The sequence below is a fragment of the Macaca fascicularis genome, chromosome 5 (assembly GCF_037993035.2).
Source record: "Macaca fascicularis isolate 582-1 chromosome 5, T2T-MFA8v1.1".
Classification (NCBI taxonomy): domain Eukaryota; kingdom Metazoa; phylum Chordata; class Mammalia; order Primates; family Cercopithecidae; genus Macaca; species Macaca fascicularis.
Window position 1 is genome coordinate 168,447,183 of NC_088379.1, and position 27,651 is coordinate 168,474,833.

The following is a 27,651-nucleotide window of genomic DNA, read 5'->3' on the forward strand; positions in this document are numbered from 1 at the left end:
GGTTGGATCTGCGCCGGCTTCTCAGGCCCCACGTGGGATTCGACCCGGGTGCTCTTGTGAGCTGCTGTTCCTGCGGTCGGTGAGATTACCTGGGTCTAGAGTACGGAGCTGCTCCGTGGCCACGAGGCCGTCACCATGGTGGGCCCCCTCCTGCTCCCCCGAACCGCTCGGTTCGTTCCCCGGAGGGATCTTGTTGAGCAGGCACAGAGGGAGGGTGCAGTTTCCAGAACTTGGGAGAGAGGAGGATTCAAAGTGTTTATTTGAGAGAGTGTGCGGGGTAGGGGCGAAGCCTCTGTGAGACGAGCCCCAGGCCCAACGCCTGGACCTTAGAGTTCCGCGTCCGAGTGCTGAAGTGCCCAGATGTCGCCTTGCTCCTCTTTGCCTCGTGCTTAACTTCTCGCTAGTCATTACCTCCTCGGGGGAAACCCGGCACCTTTCCACTGAAACGCATCGGGGAGTTTGGCGAAACTCCGGAGGTCACTGGCCCCACACCCCTCTGCCCCTCTGGCCTAGGTAGACTCAGTGTGGGCTTAGTCGCCTCTTCCTCGGCGTCCTTTCACCTCCCGTTAGTGACCCATTCCTGCCCTTAATTCCGCCTTTACGCCCGCATTCCCTCCAGGGCTCTGAAGCAGTTTTGTTGTTTTTGTTAAAAATTGAGTAGATACAAAAGAGTGTTTCTAAGACACATTTCAAGTGTAAAGATTAGTAGTTTCAGGAAGTCTCGTTTACCCATTATGTAGTTTTAAGAAATAAAACATAGCCTTTGAAAGCCCTGTGTTACCGTCTTTGAACCTGTAACTTTCAGAACCTTAAGAAGCAAACATTATCTAAGTTTTGTAATTATAATTTCACTGCTTTTCTTTATATTTGTATTCTGAAATACAAATGTTGTTTCTTCTTGCCTGTATTTTACTTAATCGTTGTGTTCTTGAGAATAATTCTTGCATAGAAACAGGCTTTATAAATATTTTTAAATTAATTTGTAATAAAAGCAAAATTTAAAACGTTTATAATCTGGTCAAAGGTTATGATACTGTGCCCACAATGTGACCTCTTTCTTTTCATTTTTTCTCTTTTCATTGTACGCCAGTCATTTTTGTCTTACAGTTTGGGTCTTTCGTTGTTTGTTTCGTGAGTTTTTTGTGCTTCATCTATTTATTTTAATGCACCACTGAGGCATATTTTGTATTTTGTTTAGATTGTACACATTTGTGTAAATTCAGTGTTTGCTTGTCACTTTGCTTGTGGAATTTCCAACTCTTTATAGTGTTAGTTTTTTCCCCCTTTTCAGAGTGGAATGTGAAAGCAATTACATCTCATTGTGTTTGAGGGGCTGGGGAGGTTGATTGGTATTTGTAGTTGTCCTTGACTATCAGAGCTTCACCTTTTTATCAGGCTGTATAGTAGAAGTATGTTGCTTTGGCATAGAAGTCAAAAGAGTGGCATATAAACCTGTTTTCATTGGCTCATTTCTGGCTCTGTCATTTTTTTTTTTTGATACAACCTCATTAGTGGTTCTGCTGCATCCTCTTTCAGTACAGCTCAGAATGTGGTCCCAGAGGACAGAGATGGGCACCTGGTTTTCCCTGAGTTGCCATCTTGGCAAAATTACTTAACCTCCCGTCTGTCTAATTGGGATAACAGTAGTACCTACCTACCTCACAGAATTGTTGTGGAAATTAAATGTAAAGTGCTTAGTCTAGTGCCTGGCACTTAGTAAATGTTATTGTTGTTAACTTTAGTTATGTAAATATATAGTAACAGTACAGCTTATAGTTTTCCAGCCTTGTTACTTTGCTCATTAATGTTCTCTTATTGTAAATCTTTGCTGGAGCTGAGCAAGTTCATATCTTTCTTATATCAAAATTTACTTTATTATACTTAAAGAATCTTTTCAAATTAATCCATCCCACTCAACACTTCTTTATGCTGCATTAAAAAGGTTTTTAGTGTTTATTATTATTATTATTTTTGAGATGGAGTTTCACTCTTGTTGCCCAGGCTGGATTGCAGTGGCACAATCTCTGCTCATTGCAACTTCTGCCTCATTGCAACTTGTGCCTCCTGGATTCAAGTGATTCTCCTGCCTCAGCCTCCCGAGTAGCTAGGGTTACAGGCGCCAGCCATCACACCCAGCTAATTTTTGTATGTTTAGTAGAGACAGGGTTTCACCACATTGGCCAGGCTGGCCTTGATCTCCTGACCTCAAATGATCTGCCCGTGTTGGCCTCCCAAAGTGCTGGGATTACAGGTGTGGGCCACTGCGCCCAGCCAGGATTTTAGTATTTTTAAGTATGGCTCATACTATACTTAACTAGGCCCTGTATGACAACTCCTTTTTGTCATACAGCTTGTGTGTGCTGCTTTTCCTCCCTAGCTAGACTATATACCGTTGAAAAGTGTGCCATCATCCTCCCAGCATTTATCCATGCACATTACTGTGGGGCATTAACTGTTACTGACTACCTTAATGGTAGAGATTGTGTGTTTTGGAGCCTACATCTATAAATATGAGCTACAACAATAAATCAGCTTAATAAATCTCATAGAGATTATCTGTTAGTGAAAACTTGCTCCTGAAAGTTAGTAAAACTAAAGAAAAACATTAATGGAAATCTACCTAGTATACCAAACTTGTTGAGACAATATTGCTTGTACATGGTTTAAAACACTAAGAAATGGTTGCTCCTTAAAATTTTATTAGTTTCATATTAACTGCTATAGTAAAGTGATACGTATTTAGTGGCTTAAAGCAACACATTCATTTCCTGAAACCTCTGGAGGTCAGAAGTCCAAAGATGAGTCTTCACTGAGATAAAATTAAGGTGTTTTTCAGGGCTCTCTTTCTTTAAGGGGCTCTAATAAATTTTTTCCATTTCTTGAGGTCATCTACATTCTTTGGCTCCTTCCCTCCTCAAATCCAGCAGCATAGCATCTTTAAATTTTCCTCTAGAGGAGGTTACATTTTCTCTGACAGTGATCCTCCTGCCTTCCTCTTACATGGACCTTTAGGATTATATTGGGCCCACCTGGATGATTTTCCCCATCTCAAGATCTTAATCAGATCTGCAAGTCTTTTTTGTCATATACGGTAATATATTCCCAGGTTCTGGGGAAATCAGGGCATGGATATCTTTTGGTCGGGGGAGGGCAGAGCATTATTTCATCTGCCACAAAAAGACTTTCTCCAACTCACTTGCCTAATGCCCTGGTTCTGTTGAGAAACAGCCACTATTAACAGTTTCTTAGCTATTGATTCAGATATTTTATATGTATGTTCCAGCATATATGTATGTTCCCTAACCTCTCTTTTTACATAAATGGTATACTAGACACCTTAGTCCCTTGCTTTTTTGTCTTACCTGATCTTACAGATCTATGTAAGTACACATAGATCTACTTCTTGCTTTTTAAATAGTGAACATTCCATTGTTTGCTTCTGTAACTTATTTAACCCGATCTGTGATGGACCTTTAAATTGTGTACACTATTTTGCTGCCACAGACATTGCAGTACTGCTGCATTGATTATTTGTCCTCCCTTTGGTACATGTGTAAGTATGTCTATAGAATAAATTAATAGAAATAGAATTTCTTGGTCAAAGTTGACCAAGAAATTGACCAAGAAATTCTATTTTTATCTTGATGAGTACTCTCTTTATTTTTATTTTATGTTATTAAAAAACTGTTTTTAGAGATGGAGTCTCGCTCTGTCACCTAGCCTGGCATGTAGTGGCATATTCATAGCTAGCTCACTGCAGCCTCAAACTCTTGGGCTCACACCTCAGTTTCCCCAGTGGCCAAGATTACAGAGGTACACTGCCTCACTTGGCTAATTTTCTAGATTTTTTTGTAGAGACGGGGTCTCACTATGTTGTCCAGGCTGGTCTCAAACTTCTGGCTTCAAATGAGCCACCCACCTTTGCCTCCCAAAAGTGTTGAGATAAGGGCTATGAGCCACTGTGTTTAGCCCTGATGGGTACTATGAAATTGCCTTCCAGAAGACTGTGCTGGCTTGCACCCCCTTGAACTATGAGATTACAAATACACTCACACCTCCACTCATGCAATGTGAATTATTCTTTATCTTTGTTAGTATTACACACTAGTAATTCTATTTCATTGAAGTTTTCATTTTTAAAGTTTTTCCAGCTTTTAAATAACACTTGTTTTTACTCTTCTTGTAAAGAGTGATATACCAAATTTTTTAAAGATTACTATGCTTTTTACAGTTGTCCCTTGGTATCAAGGGGTATTAGTTCAGGACACACTCGAATATCCAAATCCATGGATGCTCAGATCCCTTGTATAAAATGGTGTACTTTTTGCATATAGTATACTTTAAGTCACACTTAACCATACCTATTACAGTGTAAATGCTGTATAGTGATTATATTGTTTTTTAAATTTGTATTATTTTTATTGTTATATTGTTATTTTTTATTTATTTTTCTGAACATTTCTGTCCTCAGTTGAATACCCAGATGTGAAACCTGGAGGGCCAACTGAATTTATTTACATTTTTTGAGTGCTTGAAATAGTTAATGCTAATCTAAAACTTGAACATACAGCAAATGTTACAAATAAATAAGGAGCTCAGTTAAGCTTTTGTGACCTAAAGGATAAATTATTACCAAATGTTATTTTTTGTCTTATTTTGTTACATAATATACACTTTAAGAAATTTTCTTTTTTTGTGTGACATCTGCTTTATGTTCAGCACTTGGAACCTAGGCTTGCTAAGAAGTCACTATTTTCTAAATCACTACTAAATCTAATCCAAAAGTACATTTGGAGATCACAAAACTGACTTATGAAGGCTTATGAATGAAACATCCTAATTTAAATACTTAAGAAATGTATATAGTTTATTTATCCATTCTTTCTCTCTGTTTTTTTTTTTTTTTTTTTTTTTTTTGAGTGGGGGTCTTGCTCTGTTGCCCAGGCTGGAGTATGGTGGTGCTATCTCAACTCACTGAAACCTCTGCCTGCAACGTTCAAGAGATTCTCCAGCCTCAGCCTCCCGAATAACTGGGATTACAGGCGTGCACCACGCCTGGCTAATTTTTGTATTTTTAGTAGAGATGGGATTTCACCATGTTGGCCAGGCTGGTCTTGAACTCTTGACCTCAAGCAATCCGCCTACCTCAGCTTCCCAAAGTACTGGGATGACAGGCTGGAGCCCCGTGCCCGGCCCCATTATTTATTACTTGATAAGGGTTTTTGAAAGCTGTAGGTCTGTTGGGGTGGTCATGGTGGTTGGTGAATTGACTCAAGACAGTGCCTTCTTTCTTGCTGTATAACTTTGTCAGTGAAAAGAGTGCCTCTGACAGGGACTGGCACAGAGTTTGTGTTCATCTCAGTGTGTAGGTAGTCTACTCGCCTGTTCCTGTTCAGGGCCAGGCCAACAAGAGAGTCTGTTTCTCCCAGGAGCAATTAATACAGTAAACCTGTCAAACTGATTTGAGCTACGATCTTGTTTTTCACTTCTTACAAAAGACCCAGAAGGATAAACATGAATATGTGCTAGAATTCCAGTGGCTGTATGCCTGTACCTTGTTATAGAAAAGATAGAAGGCAAATACTATTGCATTTAAGTTGGAAAAACTGATCTATTTTCTGTGTGACCTAGCAAAAGTTTTTCAAAGTGCTTTTGTTTCAAAGTTTTCTTCAGTCAGAAGGAAATTTTAAATGAGGTAAACATTTTTATTTTTATTGTAGAATTGTATCACTAAAATGGATCAGGCCAATCACCTTTATTTCTTTATTGCCTCCCATCTGAATATCCTTGGGAGACTCTACACTTACCTTTATCTCTGGAAAGAACTTGTCCTTCCTTGATAGTTACATCTTTGTTTCATTATGATCCCAAATATGATATTCTGGTCTTTGATAGAAGTCTCACTTAGTGACATATTAATTTCCTATGTTATTATTCCAGGTAGACCTAAATGGGGTTGCATGTGAGAGGAGTTTAAACCACACTACTTCTTCCTTCTTACTACGTTTATTGTCTGCTTTTACAGGAGTAAAACAATTATAATGTGTGACATCGTCTCTTTAAACTCTTCTTTCAAACTTTGGTTGGGCCATTCTTAGTGAAGTTAAAGATAATTAAAACCAGTCTATGTGTCTCTTTCTACAGCTTATTTTAATGCTTCTTTTTTCATATGTTATTTAGGTTTGCTAGTTCTCACCATTTTGCCATTAAAAAATACCAGTATGCAAGGCAATCATTTTTCAACTTGTTGATTTTAGATGTTCATTGTTTTGTTGCGAAAAGTGTTTGATTATCTGTATCCAGAGATATACAGTGATGCAAGTATTTGTTGATGTTGGATCAAAATCTCTACTGAACAGTATTATTTCATATTGTCTCTTGTTCTGGGAACAAGGAAGATATTTTGATTTGATTTTCTGATTTAAACATTAACTTCCATATTAATTAGGTGGTAGATTTATTTTGTAGCTGGGAAATTGAGAAACGTTTAATAAATTTCTTGATTTTTAAATCTCAAGTTACTTTCTCAGGGAGGCCTTTCCTGACTTCCCAGAGTGAGTCAGGACCCTGTGCTTTCGATCCATTTTCTAGCCAGCACTTACTAAGTTAGCTATTCCTGAGAAAACTACATTGTAAACCCCATGAAGGCAAATTCATGTCAGTTTTTGATCTGGAAGCCTCAGTGCTTTTCCTAGTACATGGTATATTTAGTGTGTGCTCAGTAATTAAAAAAATATATACATAACAAATACTATTGTGAGGTTGAGGTGTAAAGAGTGGCAGTAGAGAATGTGGGAGAAGAAGTTTATTCTGACTAGATGTTAGTAGGTAAGTTTGGAATAACATAAGTTGAGCTAGATGTTAGAATCTAAAATGAAGATAAAATTGAAGTCTGCATTAGATAATTATTAACATATTCTTTTAATGTTAAGGAAAGCAGTATCATGAGCAATTTTATAAATTACTTTTATATTTTATACCTCACACTATTTTAAAGAACATACTTCATATTTTTAGTTCATAGTAGCCCATTGTACAGTACAAAGTGGATGCCCAGTAAATGCTCACTGAAGGCAGCATCCCACTTTCTTTTACTCTCAAACTGTGGTTTGCAATCTCAGGACATATTTGCAGTCTCAAATGAGCTGCTATTAAGGAAATAACACACAAATGTACAGTTAATGCTGGGCAGTGCAGTACATTATTAGGTGCTGAATGGTAAATGCTACCAAGAGGGAAGGGCTACTGAGATATGAAATTATTCTTGGAACCCTTCAAGGAACAGTTGAACTTGACCTTTAAGTGGTCTTTGAAGATTGGGTGGGGTTTAGAAAGACTTATATATGGAACCATTAAAGTCTTCTTGGAAGCACTAATCATTTGTCATTGACACCTGTCATTGCATCATATCTATCTGTTAAAGAAGGAAAATGCTCACTAGTGCATTTCACTACTATCTTTGCAGTGAAGATTCACTGCAAACAAAATGTGTAGATTTGCTTAGTCCATCCCATTTCCATCATGTCACTGGTGTAAAATTGGTACATCACTTACTGTAATTTACAGTCATTCATGGCATAATGACATTTGGTCATCAGTGGGCCACATATATGATAGTGGTCCCATAAGATTATAATACCGTATTTTCACTTTACCTTTTCTGTTTAGACATGTTTAGATACACAAATACTAACCTTTGTGTTATACTCGCCTACAGTCTCAGTACAGTAACATTCCGGACAGGTTTATAGCCTGGGAGCAATAAGCTGTGCCATAGAGCCTATGTGTGTAGTAGGCTACACCATCTCGGTTTGTGTAAGTACACTTTCTATTTGCATAAAAAGAAAATCACCTACTGACTCATTTCCCAGAAAGTATCCCTGTTAAGTGAGGCATGCCTGTATTTGTATGTTTAAGGGTATATGGTGTTTACAGTATTGCACTATAAGCTTTCTCAGTTGTAGGCATGGGTTTGGTCTTACACTTTAAAAAAAAATGTATCTATGTACACTTTGTGTCCCTCAAGTGTGTTTTGTGAAATGATCTTTTATGTCTCTCCTTTCACTGAGTAGTCTAAATGGCATTTCTGTCTCTGGTTGAGCCTAGACTATGGCTCAACTTGATGGTCTTTTAGGCAAAGTTCTTTTTTGCTACTTATTATTTTAACAGGAATATTTAAAGCGTATTGCCCCTAAAATGACTCTGCTATATTGTTTTGAATAAACTATTTATGTGTTTTTTTGTTACTTCTAGTTATGAATCCAAAGAACAGACTTTCAGACTAAAATTTTTTAAGCAGTCACTAAAGATTATAGGGAAGAGATACTTTTAATGCAGGTTTTCCGACTGGACTATTTCTGTGGTGCCAGAGCCTTTTTATAGGCGTAGGCATTCAAAACAGTCTGTTAATTATTTTATGATAGAGTTTTACTTTAGTTTTTCCCTGTTGAAACATTTTTTTCCAAATTTTAATGTATTGAAAAATATGAAAGTGTTTTGAAATATAGTAAATTTTATTGTATATATTTGTGTCTCATTATATATTCATATCCTGCCTTGAGGCAACCTTTTCCAGAATACATTATTATAAGGAATCATAACTTACAGTTGAGTCAAAAATAAGTTCATTTCTTTATATCTTCTTCTTTTTTTTTTTTTTTCTGAGACGGAGTCTCCCTGTGTCGCCCCCGCCCGGGCTGGAGTGCAGTAGCACGATCTCTGCTCACTGTAAGCTCCGCCTCCCGGGTTCACGCCATTCTCCTGCCTCAGCCTCCCGAGTAGCTGGGACTACAGGCGTCCACCACCACGCCCGGCTAATTTTTTATATTTTTAGTAGAGATGGGGTTTCACCATGTCAGCCAGGATGGTCTCGATGTCCTGACCTCGTGATCCACCCGCCTCGGCCTCTCAAAGTGCTGGGATTACAGGTGTGAGCCACCGCGCCCGATCCTATACCTTCTTTGTACTAAGTCTTGAAGGTTCTTTAGTCAAGATCATCTAAAGCTATGAGGGCATTTTTCTATTCAAGGGATATCAAACTTTTTTTTCCCTAAAGGAAGTTTTTGAGTTTTTAAAGGAAATTTTTTGCAGTTTTGAACATATTGCTGGAACTTCATGGCTATGTATTTTCAGTTTTAGCAGCTTCAGAGAGTTTCTATTTTCTTCCTCGGGATTTTCGTGAATTTTTTTTCATATTTTTAAGCATTTTTAAAAAATGATATGTGGGATCAGATCTCTTTTACAGGATGCATCTTTGCTTTCGATTTTTGGTTGTGCATTAGTTATTTATTCCTTTGTAAAAAGTTACCGTAAAATTTAATGGCTTAAACCAATATTTATGATCTCACTGTTTCTTTGAGTCAGGAATCAGGCATGGCTTACTGGGCTCCTCTCCCTCAAGGTTTCTCACAAGGTTGCAGTGAAAGTATCAGTTGGGAGTGTGGTTTCAAGGCACAGCTGGGGAGAGTCTACTTCTTTTTGTTGTTTTTGTTTTGTTTTGAGGCAGGGTCTGACCCTGTTGCCCAGACTAGAGTGCAGGGGTGCCATCTACACTCACTGCAGTCTCCACCTCCTGAGTTCAAGCTATCCTCCCACCTCAGCCTCTCGAATAGATGGGATTACAGGCACATGTCACCACACTCAGCTAAGTTTTATATTTTTAGTAGAGATAGGGTTTTGCTATGTTGGCCAGGCTGGTCTTTAACAGGTGATCCCACCTGGCTCGGCCTCCCAAAGTGCTGGGATTACAGGCATGAGCCACCACGCTTGGCTGAGGATCTACCTCTAAGCTTGCTCTTGGTAGGATTGGTAAGATGGTTCTTGGTAGGATTCAGCTCCTCGTGGACTGTTGAACTGCAGGCCTCACTTCTTCACTAGCTGTTGTCTGGAGGCCTCCCTCAGTTATTTGTCATGTGGCCCTTCCATATGGCAGGTCACTACATGACAGCTGGTTTCCATGAGAGGGAAAAAGATGGAAGCCAGAGTTACTTGATAACCTAATCTCAGAATTGACATTTCATTGCTTTTGCTAAATTCTCTTCATTAAAAGTGAGTCAGTAGGTCCAGCCCTCATTCAAAGGGAGGGGATTCCGTAACGGAGGCGTGAGAATCAGGAGGTGGGGTTTATTGGGTCCATCTTAGAGGCAGCCTGCCAAATGTCCTGAAAGGTTTTACTTGATTCATGTTTGCTAGGTTCTTTAATCTCAAAAATTTCTCATTACACCTCCCTTTCTCCTCTGCACCTGCCATGTGAGCAGAGAGATACATAAGAGTACATATACTCTGTTACATGATGGTTCTACTTATTTTCCTATACCTGTAACCAACTTCCAGTGATAACCCTAAGATTCAGATGTGGATATATCTTCTTTTATCAGAAAGTGAGCAGAGCACTCAATGAATGTTGAAAGAATGAATACATTTGTGAATGAGGAATTTGCGGTTATTTTAAATAGTTCTGCCTAGAAAGTTATACAAAGGAAGTAATTTTGAGCTGCATCTTATCAAAGGGCAAGTAAAGTATTTTGCAGGCAGATGTAATAACAAACTCAGTCTCAAGAAGTTATGAAACAGCTTGGTATGTTCCAGAATGGTGAGAAGTTCAGTAAGAATGGGATGAAGAATCTTTTATAGAAGAGCATGGGAAATAGTGGTGGAGAAGCAGGTTGGGGCTAGATTGTTTCTGTGCTAAAGACTTGGGACCTAACTGTGAGCTAGTGGAGCACTTTAAGCAGGGGAGAGGGACTTTACTATGTTAGTGTTTTATGAAGACAGACTCTGTAGCTTTGCTGAAAAAAGGACTAGTGGGGAGAATCTAAAGACCATCCTGATTATGAAAGATTCTGAGGACTGAATTAAGCAATTGGCAGTAGTTTTGAAGAAGATTTTAGAGCCACTTGGCCTTTTTCTGGACTAGGTATGTTGGAGACTGCCAGCTGTCCCCTAATGTATTCTTTCTGTTTTTCTATATGAAAGGTTCTTTTTCTCACAGAATAAGGATTATATTACTACTCTCCCTTATGTAACACTGTGAATAAATTTTGGTCAGTGGGATGTGAGCAAAAGGATCTGTGACTTCCCAGGTCACGTGCTTAAAAAAAGGAGATGTACCTGCAGATTTTTCTTTTCCTACTTCATACTGGCTTGAGTGTAGACCTGGTATTAGGCTGTAGGTATAGCCTGAGGCTAGTAGACAAAAAAATGGAAGGATCCTGAATCCCTAAGGGCTTTGTGGAACAGAACCTTCAGCTCCTACTTTTAACAATAAAGAACCAAACTTGATCTGGGTTATGCCATTATTTGGGGTTTTTTATTACAGAGAGCCAAATCTGATTCCCAAATCATTATAGGTGGGGTAAGATACAGGATTATGTAGGAATAAAAAAAACCTGAGATGTCTAGTTTGGAGGACCTAATGAATTGTGATCTGATTAACTGGCATAGAGCTTCAGCGGGAAAATGATATGATTTCCCTTTTGGATATACTAATTCTGAGATGGCTTCTATTATTTTCTGTATTCCTAATTTGTACAGGCAATGAGCCCAACTTTGATTTTACATGATTCATTGCCCGCTTTGTTCCATGTGAAACATCTACAATCAAATCTCTACTAGTAATCCAAGTCCCTTCTACCCCCTTAATTTTCTTAACTGTAACATTTCTGGCTGTGAGTCTCCTCACTATCTATATTCCCTGTATCTTCTTTGAAGACGGAACATGTTGTTGAAGAGCTGAGTTTATTGACTCCTTCTGTGCCTTTCTTCTGTCATTGGAGAGCACCTCTGAATATATCATTTCTGTCATTACCATGGCAACAGATTATTAGAATTACTTAATAAATCTGGCTTATCTCCTGATTTTTCTTGTAATGTTTTTGGCTTACTGTATTTCTGTCATATTACTGTTTTTGAAATTTATTTGTAAAGAAGATTTTTGTGACTGGAGGCACTTACATATCTGACTATATGTGTCATGTGTTTTCATACATTTTAGCCTAAAGCACCAAAGGGAAAAAGTGCAGGACGGGAAAAAAAAGTCATCCATCCATATAGTAGAAAAGCAGCTCAAATTACGAGAGAGGCCCACAAACAAGAAAAAAAGGAAAAGTAAGTATCTTTTCATCATTTGTATTATTCATTGTTAAAAAGCCCCTTTATACATTTATCTTTCAAACATGTGTCCTTTCGCAATATTGTCTCCCTTTCATAAGTATTTATTGAATGTGTTCTGTATTCAGAGGGTAAAATTGAACAAGGACTCTACTCTTTTAGAGCTTACCTAAAACAGAGAAGTAATTTACGTAGCAGTAGGTGATGAGTGCCATGTAAAATTTAAAAAGTTATGAGATGGAGAGTGAGTGAGAAGTTCTGTTTTACATGGGATAGTCATGGAAGCCTTCTCTGAAGAAGTTATGTTTGAACAGAGTTGAAAAATGTGAGGTCTATATATAAGGCATATAGGTTAAAGTGTCCATGAAACATATAAGAGGAGGTATGGAATGGATAGTTAGATATGTTTAGTCTAGTATTCAGAGAATAGGTTAGGGGTATTGACACAAATGTGGTAGCGATCAGCATCCATGTGGGATTTCAAGCCATGAGATTAGATAAGATCAGTTCACCTAAGGAGTAACTGTTGATAGGGAAGAGAAGTGAGCCAATTACTGAGTCCAGTGGCGTTCTACCGTTTAGAGGTTAGGAAAAGAAGGAGCATTCCACAAGTGAGACTGAGAAGGAAGAGAAAGAAGACTGTTTCTGAGATTCCTTAAAATGAAGTGAAGTTCAAATAAAAATCATCATTTTTACTATTTTAGAATAGCCTTGCCATTTCCGTGAATGTTAGATACATTTGCATACTAGATAATGGAAACCAGTATATTTTAAAATGTTGATTCTTTGCTTAAGATAAGCCTTATATAGTAAAGATTAGCTGTTTCACAGTGATTTGACTAGAAGGAATTAAGTGTTATGATAGCAGAGTCAAATTTTCTTTATTTTCTCGGGGGTAGTTTTTTTTGTTGTTGTTTAACAAATATTTACTATGATGATAGCAGTTTTGCTTTAGCACGGTAGTTTTCAAACTTCAGCTATTTGTGCATCACTTTTATGATTTTTACTGTATCTTTTTAACATGATTTATTAGTACTGTGATTTTACAGTTTCTGCAGTCATATATATCAGTATTTTGCAAACTTAAGTACATGAAATACATCTGTAGAGCTTATTAAAACTGTTTGTTCCAATCCCTAGAACTTTCTATTCTGAAGGTTTGGTTTCTGGCTTAAGGGTTTCCATTTCCAACAAGTCTCCAGGTAATGCTGGTGCTGTTGCTGCTGGTTTAGGGACCACACTGTGAGAATCACTGACCTATACTATTATTTATTTTCCCTTAAATACCATTTTTTTAAAAAAGGAGATTTTTTTCTCTCTTAAAGTCAAGTAGATACTATTACCTGCTGTAAATGGTCTGAGTCTGAGACATGACTTTTGTATATGTTTGGTGAAAAGATCTGGTGAAGGTTGGAAGAGTGGTAAAATAGACCCACACTTTTGTCCTTAATGTAAAGTGAAAGGATCAAAATAAAATGGAGGTGGGGGAAGTAATTTGCTTACCATTTTATTAAAGATTGTTTAATTCTGTGTCTATGAACTGCTTACCTTACATATAGTACCAGTGATATAATGTGCAATATTTTAGCAAGTAACTGCTTTAGAATATGATTAAGTACTTGGTTCACTGTCATTGTGACCATGAGCCTAGAATGTTTGTATGTTGTCAAGTATATTCAGCATGTTGTGTATTGATTTACAGAATTAGCATTATAGAAAAATTATGGAAGAATAAAACAGAACAACACGCTAATCTGATATATATATTGTCCTAAGAAAATTCTGTTTATTGGCCAAGACTTTTCTTTTAGTAATGCAAAGCAGAAAAACATCAGTTAATTTTTCTGCTTGGACAGTGTTCTAAACAGATCGGATTTTTTCCCTTTTTAAAATTTATTTTCAAAAAGTCACTCTCTTAATAGTGAGTGGCTCTAGAACCAAATACACAATTTTAATAGTACTTAACATTATTTATGTTATGAAATCATAGGCTTAGGCCACCATAAATGTCAGTTTTTTGAGTAGCAGCATCAGTAACCACGAGTGGGAATGTGGTCACAAAAGGCATGTTGAAATGCTGTTGATTCCCTGTCCCATTTCAAAAGATGATTGGTGACAAGATACCCAGATGGTCGGGACAACTTTAAGCAAGGTGATTGAAGAAGGTACCAACAAGACAACTTGAAGTTGGGTACCTGTGGCTTCTTAGAAATGAATAGCAGTTACCAGATGTTGTTTTAGTAACTGTGCTGTGTAAGAAATTCTGCTACAATTTTGCAGCTTAAAACAAACACAGTTTCTGGATTAGGTAGGAATCCCATTGCCACTTAACTGGGTGTTTCTGACTCAGCATCTTTCACAAGGCTGCAGCTAAGCTGTTGTCTGGGACTGCATTCATCTCAGAGCCTGCTAGGGAGAAGTTCTGCTTCCAAGCTTCCTCACATGGCTGTTGGCAGACCTCAGAAAAGATACTGTAGGAGTGGATAACAATGCTAGAGTAAAAGTTCAAGCATATTCTTTATCTTCAACATTTGAAAAGCTCTGATTTAGGACTGTATGACAGGAACTAGGATGGTTTGAAGACTAGCACATTCCGAACAATAAACAATTTACAAGCAGCAAGTGGCTCTTTGATATGATGTGATTTTTGTTTTATGATTTTTCAGTATAGCAACATTTTGGCAAATAATTCTAGATAGCAAATGAAAATGACTCCTAATGAAAGATTAACAAAGGAAACTAAGCATGATGGGTAAGAATCTCAGAAACAACTACCTTTGAGAATTAATCTTACTGAGTCTCTTGAAAAATCATGTTTACACATTGTCTTAAGAATTTTTTCATATTTACATGCAAGTATCATTTTAAATCTCAAATCTCTACTTTTCTTCATTGCAACTGATACCACTGTAAGTTCAGGTTCCCACTGAGTCCATTCAGAATTATTGCAACTTGACTTCTAACTAGATTCTTCCCTCCAGCCTTATTTAAAAGCAGCAAATTCCTCTCAGAAGCATTCTCCAACTTTTTATGAAGTGTTCTTTGTTTTTTAAAATCGACTTTGAGGTATAATTCATATATAATAAAGCAAACACATTTTAAGTGTAGTTTTTGGGTTTTGACAATTGTATACATTGGCGTAGCCACCCTGATCAGTATATAGTACAATTTCATCTTCCTAGAAAATTCCCTTGTGCATCTTCCCAGTCAGTCCTCACCCTCTACCCCTAGCCTCAGACAGCCACTAATTTGTTCTTTATTTTGATAGGTGAGATTTATCTTTCTAATGTTTAGTATAAATGGAATCACGCTGTATGTGGTCTTTTGTGCCATTGTCTTTCACATAGCATAATGTTTGTGATACTTATCCATGTCATTGTATGTATTAGTTGTTCTTTCCTTTTATTGGGAATATTATTCCATCCTCAGGCAATTTATTTATATCCATTCACTGGATATGCAACTTGTTCATCCATTCACTGTCTATGTTCGTTTGGATATATTTTAGATTTCGGCTATTATCAGGGGTCTGCAAGCTAAGGCATTAGCCACCTGTTACTATGAAAAGTTTTGTTGGAAAAATCAATGCTGGTTCTTTTTGTGTTTTCTATAGCTGCGTTCATGCTGTGGTGGCAGAGCTGAGTAATTGTGACAGGTACACGGCCCCCAAAGCCTAAAATGTGACTACTTGACCGTTGAAGAAAATATTTGTCAACCTCTGCTATTAGGAATAAAGTTCATTCCTGTAGAACATTCATGTACAGGTGTTTGTCTGGACATATGTTTTCATTTTTCTTTTACTTCCTAGAACTATAGTTGTTGGGTAGATGTTTGAGTTTATAAGAAATTCAGTTTATAAGACGTTTGGTTAACATACTTAAGATGTTTGCTTAAGTATATGAGAAATTGGGTTTATAAGAATTGCTGGATCATATGGTGTATTTTTAAGTATATATGAAATTACTTTTCTCAAAGTGATAGTACCATTTTACATTTTCACCACCGGAGTATGAGTTCTATTTGCTATATATCCTCTCTAACATGTTATATTGCAGGGGTTTTTTTGTTGTTGTTATTGTTGTTCTCTCTTTAATTTTAAGCAATCTAGTAGGTGTGCAGTGGTATTTCAGTGTGGTTTTAATTTTCATTTCTTGATGACTAATGATGGTGAGCATCATTTTAGGTTCTTTTTGGTCATTTGTGTTTTCTTAATGGAGAATCTGTCCAAATCTTTTGCCTTTTTGGTACTGGGTTATCTGTTAAGTAGTAAGGACTGTTTATATATTCTAGATACAAGTCCTTTGTTATTTGTGTTATGGATATTTTCTCCTATTCTGTAACTTCACAAATTTTATATAGAAAAGGTTTTGGCCTGGTATTGTGGCTTATCCTTGTAATCCCAGTGATTTGAGAGGCCAAGGTGGGAGGATTGCTTGAGGCCAGGAATTTGAGACGAGCCTGGGTGACATAGTGAGACTCTGTCTCTACAAAAATAAAAGTAAAAAAAAGAAGAAATTAGCCAGGCATGGTGGTGTATAACAATAGTCCTAACTACTTGGGAGGCTGAGGCAGGATGATTGCTTGAGCCCAGGAGTTTGAGGCTGCGGTGAACAATGATAGTGCTACTGCCTGAGCTACACAGTGAGGCCCTGTCTCTAAAAATAAGAAGAAGAACAAAAGATTTCATTTTATTTCTCCAGTTTTCTAGTTGAGTAAAATGGGAGGATAAATCTGGTTTGTTTACTTCTTTGTGGATAAAAGCCATGTATACTTCCTGCTTTATACTAAGCCTCCTCTCATGGCTAACACTTTTCTTTTACCATTCCTGTAGTCCCTTATCCTTTTTATTTATTTTTATTTTTATTTATTTGTTTATTTTTTAATCCTGAAAAACTTCTCTGCATGTTCAGGTCTCAGCTTAAAGTTTACTTCTCTGGAAAACCTTCCCAAATCCTAAAACATGTGGTAGGTGCTTTTTAAATATGCTTTTAGAGCTCTGTATGCTTCTCTGTGTTTTTATTGCCCTTAGATTGTAAGGTTTTTTAGGACAGGGACAGTGGATTTTTTGTTCATGGCTGTATCCCTTGGGGCTATCAGAAACTAAAGTCTAGCAAAGACTTGGTATCCAGAGGTCTGCTGAATGAATAAGTCTTTAGAATATCAGTAATAGGAGGCATATATTACCTATACACTCACTTTCTGAGAATAAATGAAATTTTCGTTTGTTGTAATTCTTTTCAAATACATTGAAAGTAACCATTCTGTTTTGTTCTTATTAAAGTTTAAAAGATGATAGTAGGGCCTTTTAGTCTTAGTGGCAGCACTCCGTCTTCCAGAAGGTTCACATTACTCTTGTGCTCAAGTATTCTGCATATTACAGAACCCATCTGAACGTTCATAATTCAGAAAAGCTTTCAGTTGTGTTTTCAAAACCAGCTTGTTCTATAGGCTTCCTTTAGACATTGAGGTGCTTAAAAAACATTTCTGATAAAAATTTTATTCTGGTGATTCAAAAGAGAAGCATGGTATTTAATGTTTCTATTAACAAAATTATTTTCAAATTTGTAAAGAATGATCTTTTAATTAGAGTTCTTTAGGCAGTTTTTCTTTTTGTTGTTATTGTCAGAGTTTTAAACTTGCTTTGGAAATTTTCTAACACATATTTATATACCTTTCCTTCAAAGATTGAAGAATGAAAAGGCCTTGCGTCTCAACCTTATTGGTAAGTGGGTTTACTTATTTGAAACTCTGGCTAGAGTATAGGGCATTTCTGCCCTATACTTATTTTTGTTTTTACTCTTTTAGTGAAATACTGTTTTTATCAGAGTGAATTTGATCAGACTTGATCTAAACAAAGCAAATCAGTCATTAAACTTTTGGAATAAACAGTGTTAATGATTTCTAGCTCAGTTTTCCAGAAACTGTTAGTTTATATTTATCTACCTACCTATCTGTCTACACATACATTCATATCCATCTGTCCATCTATCTGAAGTTTAACTCTACCTCCCTAACCATTAGAATTATGAAGGATTATGGCCTAGGTAGAAACAACAATTCCTGTTTATTTAATGATGTAGACATACACATCTTCAGTTTGTATCTCAGTGTCATGTCACTGTTTTTTTGGTCAGATTTATTGCTAATCATTTTTTACTCACAAGTCTGAGATTTAAATACTGACTGTTAGGCTTTTTGTATTAAAATGAAAGGTATTTGAACCCCCATCAGTGCTTCATCAGGTAACAGAATAGTATTTTTAAATGGGATCTCAGTATACTGGGCAAAGTGATTTTTTTTGATCTGTAATCTTGAGAAATCTCACTGAAAGTGACCCTGATGGTCAGGTTTACTCATAAGGATGAATTTTGTTGGCTTTTTGGTAATATATATCAATTACTCTACACAATACCTGGTAGCTCTTGTGTGCTTAATGTAGGTGCTAGCTTTGGGGCCCTGGACAGGTCATTTAACATCTCTCATCCACAAATGGGGGTAATAATAGTACTAATTCTCATGGGATTATAAAGCTGTTTACATAGTGCCTACAGCTTATTAAATACTCAGGAAATATCATTCTCATCATTAATGGAGTTCTCATTATTTATGACAAGCTATCCTTTGCTTTTAAATACTTAGAAGTTCAGGCTTGAGTAAATAATTACTTTCCTTTTTTGCATCCATATTGGATAAGAAATCTATACAGAAGAGCATCCATCTCACTCCTCTCTCTTCTCTAAATTAAAATCTGACAGTTTAATTTGTGACAGATTGGTTTAATTAGCTTTGAGCCCAAACAAGGCTTTATGTTTAACATTGACATAAATTTTGGTTCTGTTTTAAACACATTAATATTGAGAATGATAATGAATATTTACTTGCTTAAATGATGACTTGTGGGGCAAACTGTCTTGGTACTTATTGTTTATAGGTGAAAAACTGCAATGGTTTCAAAACCATCTTGATCCCCAAAAGAACAGATATTCAAAGAAAGATGCTTGTCAACTAATTGAAAGGTAAACACTGGGCATATTATGAGCAAAGGGTCAGAAAAGGCAATTCTCCAGCCTGTTTCTTTAAGACACAGAGCTCTGTTATGGATTTTCAGGAGAGCAAATGGGCTTTGTTATCAGGAAGACTTTGGATTCATTTCCTGTCTTAGTCACTATAGGAGGTTCGTAACCTATTTGGGTCTCAGAGTGGTAGTTAGGCCAGTTTCTTGGGATCAGGATGGGCTTCCTGAAGAAGTGTCATCTAAACTGGCAACTGAAAGGTAGGGGTTAGCAGATCGAGGCAAGGTAGTTTGAAGAACCCCTAGCCAGAAAAAAGAGTAAAATGCCCAGAAGTGAGAATAAAGATAACATATTTAGTGATCTGCCAGACATTTAATATGACTAAAATAAATTCAAGGAGGAAAGTGTGGCAGGTACAATAAGTGATAACTAGCTCATGAAAGACCTCAGATGTCAGTCTAAAAGTTGGGACCTTATCCAAGGACATTAGGAACCATAGGAGGCTTTTACAGCAAGCAGCTGAAATGATCCTACTTAACATTAGAAAGGGCACATTGAGAATGAAGAAAACAGACTGAGAGGTTCATGACTCTGGCCAGGAAACCGTTGAAAGGTTGATGTAACAATCTAGGCAAGAAATGATGGTGGCCTTGGCTTGGCTCATAGCATGATAAAGAGAAGTAAAAGATTCCAAAGATATTAAGAAGGTAGAAGTGTCAGTGTTTAGTGAAAACTTAGGATGTGTAATAAAAGGGATAGAGAGCAGTCAAGGAAGTCATCAGATTCCTTGTCTGGAGAACTATTTCCTTGGATAGGGAACCCAGGAGATGGAGGGGGTTTAGTGGGGGGTAGGTGGGGACAGGGTGATGGCAAGTTCAGTTTTGATGTGCTAACGGTGAAGCCACTAGGGGACATCCAGATGGAGATGGTGGTTGAATGTGAGGGTCTGCAGTTTGATAGAAGGCTGCGATTTGGTCACTGAAGTTAAAGAAATGGTCGTGTTATCAAGGGAATGGGTAAAAGAGGTTTGAGGACCTGAGGAACTTAGAGAAACATAAACATTTAAAGGCCACACGAAGGCTGGATACTTAGTTTTCTGTTAAGTCATATAAGCCCAATACATAGACTTTGTATGTAACACAAATCATTTTCTTATTTTTCAGGTACTTGAATCGATTCAGCAGTGAGCTGGAGCAGATTGAGTTACATAACAGTATCAGGGATAGGCAGGGGAGGCGGCACTGTTCCCGGGAGACCGTCATCAAGCAGACCATGGAGCGGGAGCGACAGCAGTATGAAGGATATGGCCTTGGTGTGCTCACTGATTTTTTAGTTTGCTTTTACATGACATAGCAGTATCAATTTGTGATTGATTTCAAAGGTTTATTTTAGCTCTTGTTTATTTCGTTTGATTTTCTTTCTTTGATGTCTTTTTCTTTGTGAGGGTTTAGAAAAAATTTGGATTCTTTTTTTTTCCTCTACATTCCCAACAAAACTACCAAGTTTGTGACAGTGACATCATGTCTTTTTACTGTGATAGTAATACTGATTACTTTCACATTTATCTTATCAACCCTAACTTGTCTCCAGAACTCCAGATTTGCAGTATCACATATGGATTTCTCAAGCTCTCTACTTGCATATCTTTTGGGCATCTCAGACTTGACATGTCATGAAACAAAGGCCAGCTTTTCTCCTAAAACTTGCAGGTTTCTTATTCCTGTCAGTGGCATCACCACCTGCCCAGTTACTCAGATCAGAAACACTTTCATGGTCCACATCCAGCCCTTCAGCAAAGTGTTTAGAATCTGATGACTTTGATGACTACTACTACCACCTCCCACTTCCTTGGTTCAGGCCATTATCATCTCACCTGTACCATGGTAATAGCCTCCCAGTTGCTCTCCGTGCCTCCACTCTTCCCCGCTAAAGTCTGTTCAACATGTAGCAGCCAGATGAGTTGGCAGTATTTATCAGAGCACATCCAAAGTAAACCATTTGTTGGTGATACAGCTAGAACTGAAACTCAGATCTGCTATGCTGCAGTGCTTTTCCCAGAATCAGGGGATGGGTCTGGTGAACAGACTCTGATGAGTTTGCAGGTGTCAATTTCCCTGTAGGGAAATTGTCACCAAATTCTGTTTTGATAAGATTTTGAGAAGACTAGATATAACCATCCCCTCTCCCCTCCTCATGTGATGTAACTATTTCTGATTCATTAAGGTTCCTTTAAAAACTTTTTTTGTGCTTATTTATACCTTTTAACACCTAGCCTCTCATACTGTTATTCTCTGAAACTATTGTAAAAGTCAATATACAGTTGTAGCAAACATGCTTATTTTATCTTCTTTATTACTTGATACTGCATTTCATTTAACATTGTATTGAATTGGCCAGATATTTGCGGCAGCCTTCCAATTTTTGTTGTTCATGCCTCTTGTATTTCACCAATTTAAGTGTGATCATGCATATTGGGTTATGATGAACTTTTGAAATATGGTAAGGAACTACCATATACCTGGTTTTTATTAAAAATGGGTTTAATGGCTCACGCCTGTAATCCCAGCACTTTGGGAGGCCGAGGCGGGCGGATCACAAGGTCAGAAGATCAAGACCACGGTGAAACTCCGTCTCTACTAAAAATACAAAAAATTAGCTGGGCGTGGTGACGGGCACCTGTAGTCCCAGCTACTCAGGAGGCTGAGGCAGGAGAATAGCGTGAACTCGGGAAGCGGAGCTTGCAGTGAGCCGAGATTACGCCACTGCACTCCAGCCTAGGCGACAGAGCGAGACTCCGTCTCAAAAAAAAAAAAAAATGGGTTTAAGTTTTATTGAACTTCTTTAAGCAAAATTTCTTTTTTTAATTTAAAACAGTATTTTTTTCACATTTGGAAAAGTGTGATTTTTTTAAACATTAATTCGTGCACTCCTGAGATAAATTCTACCTTGTGAAGGTAGATTATATGTTTGAAAACATGGTACTTTTCACCAAGAAAAAATATACAACCTGTCATATTATTTTAGTGAATTGATAGTTATACTTTGCCAGGTACCTTTTATTGTTAAAAAAGGACAGGGATTATTTTGTTAATAGCTTTGTTTTATTTCATGGATTTTATGCTAGAATTTATCATTTAATAGGATTTTTCTTAAGTCATCTTCAACTAACCCCTTTTGCAAATTTTTCATGTTAATTGCAGCAATACTTTGAAATTTTGTTTTCTTTTGGATATTCTTGCTAAAAATTATTATTTGTTGTATATAAAATTATGTGATTTAGAAAACATTGCCTCATGGAGATAAATTATCTTTTCCAGAGATTCCTGACATCCTAAATGCAAGTAATCTGAAAATGTTCAGGTGAGTCTGTCTTGTATTGTTCCCTTGAAGCTGTGTGTAAAGTACTTGACAGTTGAACTTTCTTCCTGGGAGTCTAGACGGTAAAACTAAAAGAAAATCAGGAGTTTCTTTTAACCTTTTCTTTTTTATCAGACCAAGTAAGAATTTTCTGAAGTTGGGCTTACAAACAGTTGATCTGCACCGACCAGATAGTGACCTGGTGTGCTTTTTGTTTCACGAAATGGTTTAAGATACATTGTTATAGTACCTCAAAGTATGTGATCTCACTATTCCTCCCCAGTTCTTATTTTCTTAGAAAAAGAAATAGCAGCAACAGATGTGATGGCTCAGAGTCACATCCCAAGGCTGTTCTGTAGCAGCCTCTTTTGCAGAGAAGATGGTTATAGGAATGACTCCAGGGAACTGGTTAAGTCATCAAGACCCGCTTTGTCCAGTGGTTTCTAGTTGTACTCTTTTGTAAACTGGGAAACTACTGAGTAGGATTTCAGTTTTATAGGTTTTTTTTTTTTTTCTTTTTTCAACTTTGATTTTAAATTCAGAGGTACATGTGCAAGTTTGTTACAAAGGCATATTGTATAATGTTGAGGATTGGAGTAAGAATGAATCCATTACCCAGGTAGTGAGCATAGCACCCAGTACGTGGTGTTTTTACCTCTTACCCCTTTCGCTCCCTTCGTTTGTATTCCCCAGTGTCTATTGTTCCCTTGTTTATGACCTTGTGTACCCAATATTTAGCTCCTACTTATAAGTGAGAACATGTAGTATTTGGTTTTGTGTTTCTGTGTTAGTTCACTTAGGATAATCTGTAAAAATCCTAGAAGAAACCCTAGTAAATACCCTTCTTGATAGCACCCTGGACAAAGAATTTATGGCTAAGTCCTCAAGCAATTGCAATAAAAACAAAGATTGACAAATGGGACCTAATTTCTGCATAGCAGGAAAAACTGTCAAGGGAATAAACAACCTATAGAATGGGAGAAAATATTCTCAAATTGTTTGCATTCAACAAAGTTCTAATATCTGAAATCTATAAGAAGCAAATGAATCAACAAGGAGTTTTTTAGTTTGTAAACATAGATTCTGTTTTATTAATCATTTTGGTCTTAACTAGACCATGTCAAAGGGTCTTATATTTAATGTTAATTGAAATTAGGTAAATTTAAATCCAGTCATTGTCTATACTTTTGAATTCGTTGAAACTAAATTAGCTTTAATAGAATTCATCTATCATGTTTAAGGTGCAGTTCACTTTTGAGCCTATGTATAGCATGTATTTACAATTTAAGTATATGGAGTTTAAGATTCTTTTTATACCTTAATTTTATTTTGAGTGTAATCTTAAATATATAAATATGCTCTTTATTTCTAAAACAATATATCTTCTACCTCCTCCAAAGACGGAAACAAGAAAAGAGATGAGTATAGCCTTCTGGTTAAGAGTTCAGTTCCCAAAACAATATTCACATTACTTCTAAAGTAATTAATAAAATACTGAGGTTGAAAAACTGAAAATTCTCCATTATAAGAATAACAGTTGATTACTGAAACTTAACTGGGATGTACTTCTGTGTGTGAAAAGGAAAACCTCTTCTGACTGTATTTTGGAGATTTGTCAGGTATGATACAGTTCCTACTTTTGATTGCAATTCTTGATCTGGGTAGCCTGAGAGAAGGAGATACTCAGGTTAGAGAGGATGAAAGAATAGAAGAGCTTTCTAGTAATTTGCGCCTAATATTTTCCTTTAATGCTTTTGAAGTTTTGAATATGTAGGATCCTCAGAGTTTTGAAAATTTATTATCTCCTGGTTTTCCACATTAACTCTTACCAACACTCTGTACCCCCCCCCCCTTTTTTTTTTTTTCACTTTTTGTCTAGGGAATGGGACTTTGATCTGAAGAAATTACCGAACATTAAAATGAGAAAAATTGGCGCTAATGATGCAATTCCCAAGAAGTGCAAGAGGAAAACTATTATAACTGTAGACCAAGATTTAGGGGAATTGGAACTAAACGATGAATCAAGTGATTCAGATGAGGAAATGACTGCAGTGGCCTAATTGTCTTCACTTGAATTGAAAATAAATAATTTGAGAGCTTCAAATTATATTCATTGATTATGGTACCTAATTGTCAAGATACAAGATTTTGATACTGACATTCTCTTATATAATGAGAGTTTCATTTGCAGTTTCAAAAATGGTGTTACGATATTTATTTTAAAATGAAGACTGCTTTTCATTTACATTAAGTTGTTAAAATAGATAGATGTGATCTGCAGAAGTTGTTTAATCTTTTTCATCTGAATTTCGGGCCGGGAGGGAGCAATATAACTAAGGACAAAAAATGTTTTGTTTTTCTTGTGTATTTATGACCACCTACTTTTATGTTTTGTGAAATGGACAGTAACCTGTTTCCTAAAAGATTCCTGTGGGTACTTTTTGAGTTGTGATAATAGCAAAATTGCCTTTCAGTAATAATATCACACTAATGCTTCTTTTAAACATTAAACCTATTTTCCTTTTTTACAAAATAAGGGAAAATGTGGTAAGAAGTTTGTATACACTGCCGGATTATAGATTATTATTTATCTTTTGAACCAGAGTTAAATGGTAAAAGAAAAAAAAATCAGTGATGATTGCTGTGTTGATCTCCCACAATTAATTTATCTTTTGATAAAGGGGATAAAGAGTTTCAGTTTACCTCCTTTTAATTGTATATTATTTTTTGCTTTTTTATTGTGAAAAGTGATAGGTTTTATTTGTGGAGAGAGAATTAAAGATTAGAGAACCAGTGATTTTAATTATGCTACTTTTTCTTAGAGATAAGTTGACATATAATTCAGTATTTTCAGTGTCATGAAAAACATGAATGTTGTACAATTTTCTTCCTCAAAAAACTTGTTAAATGCAAGTATCCTTGGTATGTTTTTAAAAGAGAACAATGCAGGTGTATTTGAGTATTTTCAAGAGAAGAATAAAAACATTAATGCTGTATTAGGTTAACCAGATATCAACTAAGCCTTGTTAACAGTTAAAGTATTATAACTACTATTTTTACTTCTGAAAATTAAAAATAAAATTTATTTCTGCAATTTCACTTCTTACAGTCCTAATTATTTTTTTTAGTGATGTAACTTACGTTGATTAGTTAGTAATCTGTGTAAAAGTATGTTTTTAGGATTACATGAGTAGTTAATGTCTCTTTAATCATTGAAAAGTTTCTTCCTCTCTTGCTTTTGGCTCATAGTCTTAAAATGGTTGTAAAAACTGAGTCGTAAGTTGCGTTAAAGAGAATAAGAACTGCTTTATCTGGACTGACACTTAAAAGTCCCTACTGTTAGATGAATAACTTGTGAAAAATGACAGATTGTCCTCCTCCTTAAACATTTGTTTCTAGTTTCCCCTGTGTTGTCAAAGCAAAGATTACAATTAACAAGCTACACTGCTGGGAAACTAGGATAGGTAAGTATTCGTTGAATGAATGCATTTACCATTTAGGACAATAATAATCATGTCACTCCTAGTTGGATCAAAGCAGCCTCAGAGATAACTTGTCTTTAGAGTGATGCTTAAGATGTCCTTACTCCTTGCCTGTTGAACATGTTCTTTCTGGGGTGATAACTTATGCTCCTTTCATCTAGACCACTTTTAAGTCAGTGGCATCTTTCTATAAGACAACGTCTACAGTTCATGGCCATGGAACAAAGTAAAGGTAACTTATTTTTGTAAACTAGGGACTGGCAAACTTTTTCTTTATAAAAGACCAGAAAGTAAATATTTAATATATTAGGCATTATAGGCCAAATGTAGTTTCTGTTGCATATTCGTGTGCATATGCGTGTTGTTTGCTGCCTTTTAAAAATATAAAAACCGGCTGGGTGCGGTGGCTCATGCCTGTAATCCCAGCACTTTGGGAGGCTGAGGTAGGTGGATCACTTGAGGTCAGGAATTTGAGACCAGCCTTTCACATGGTGAAACCCTATCTCTACTAAAACTATAAAAATTTGCCGGGTGTGGTAGCACACTGTTATCCCAGCTACTGGGGAGGCTGAGGTGGGAGAATTGCTTGAACCCGGGAGTCAGAGGCTGCAGTGAGCTGAGATTGTGCCACTGCACTCCAACCTGGGTGACAGAGTGAGACCCTGTCTCAAAAAATAAATAAGTAAAATAATAATAATATAAAAACCATTCTTAGTTAATGACCATACAAAATAGGCCGGGGGATTGACTTGCTTGTCATAATTAGCTGACCCCTTGTCTAAACCAATGAACTGAACTTCCATGGACATAAGTTAGTGATACATTTCCAAGTTCAGAGCAGCTGACTCACATCTGTGGTCTTTTTCCCTAATATCCTAGTTGCTTCCTTGCCATGATTACTGACAGAGGTGTCCCTTTAGGACCTTGCTTACCTCAAATAGAAGCTTTTTCTATTCTTACTTTCTGTGTGCTTCAGGGGCAGGAGATTGGGTAGGTGTCCTTTTTGCTCTGCTGCCACTTCCGAATAATTTCTCCCTTAAGTTTTTGAAGTTCTATTCTTGCCTCCTTTCCTTACTATCTTACCTCCCAGAAGAACCTTCTGCCCATTCATAGAATGCTTTAGCTCGTGACCTAGTTTTCTTCTCCCCTGTAGCAATCATTTTAGTGATTCCTTGTGGATAACAAATAGTGGCTGGCAAATATAACAACACTGTGAGTTTTAAGTTTTCCGGTCTTTTTCTCCATCCCATCAGAGGCCTCTCAATGGTCACACCTGGATCCTTATCAGCACCTCCACTCTGTAGACCTGATTTTGAGTATTCCATTCTTCATTCACTGTCACCACCCCTCTTCATTGCTGAAGTTCTGCACTTTGACCTCACTCTCATGCATCATCTATCTTGTTGAGCTTAGCTTCAAGTTCATAGTTGCTTCCCTGCATATACCCTCAATTCCTTTGCCCCTGACTCTGTAACAGAGTTATTTCTCTTTCAGAACCCAAGCCAAGTAATAGCTATGTTTCCTTCATGCCTGTTCTCAAGCAGCTCAACATCGCTGAAGAATATCAAACAGACCATTTTCATACTGATGTTTGCAAATCTCAAGTGAATTCTCAGTACTGCTTAGTGATCTTATTATGTTCCCCAACTAAGTTCATTTTCTAACTTTGAGATAATTATTTTACTACTTTC

At 36.8% G+C, this 27,651-nt stretch overlaps 1 protein-coding gene across 9 annotated transcripts; it reads left to right on the forward strand.

Moving 5' to 3' along the window:
* TMA16 (translation machinery associated 16 homolog) lies at positions 1-25,577 on the forward strand. Of its 9 annotated transcripts, XR_010587058.2 has the most exons (9): positions 1-138; positions 7,718-7,815; positions 11,993-12,105; positions 17,793-17,830; positions 19,040-19,124; positions 20,285-20,433; positions 22,439-22,481; positions 23,879-24,097; positions 24,358-25,577. XR_010587058.2 is itself a non-coding variant. In XM_045393013.3 (8 exons), exons 2-8 carry the CDS (start codon positions 7,783-7,785, stop codon positions 24,536-24,538), a joined length of 642 nt encoding a protein of 213 aa, XP_045248948.1. In that variant the 5' UTR covers positions 1-170; positions 7,718-7,782; the 3' UTR covers positions 24,539-25,577. The 9 variants fall into 9 exon arrangements, 7 of the variants coding, with proteins under 7 accessions (XP_045248948.1, XP_065401731.1, XP_045248946.1 ...); XM_045393013.3 differs by lacking the exon at positions 23,879-24,097 and having other exon boundaries at positions 1-170; XM_065545659.2 differs by having other exon boundaries at positions 23,879-25,577.
* The last annotated feature ends 2,074 nt before the right edge of the window (positions 25,578-27,651 follow it).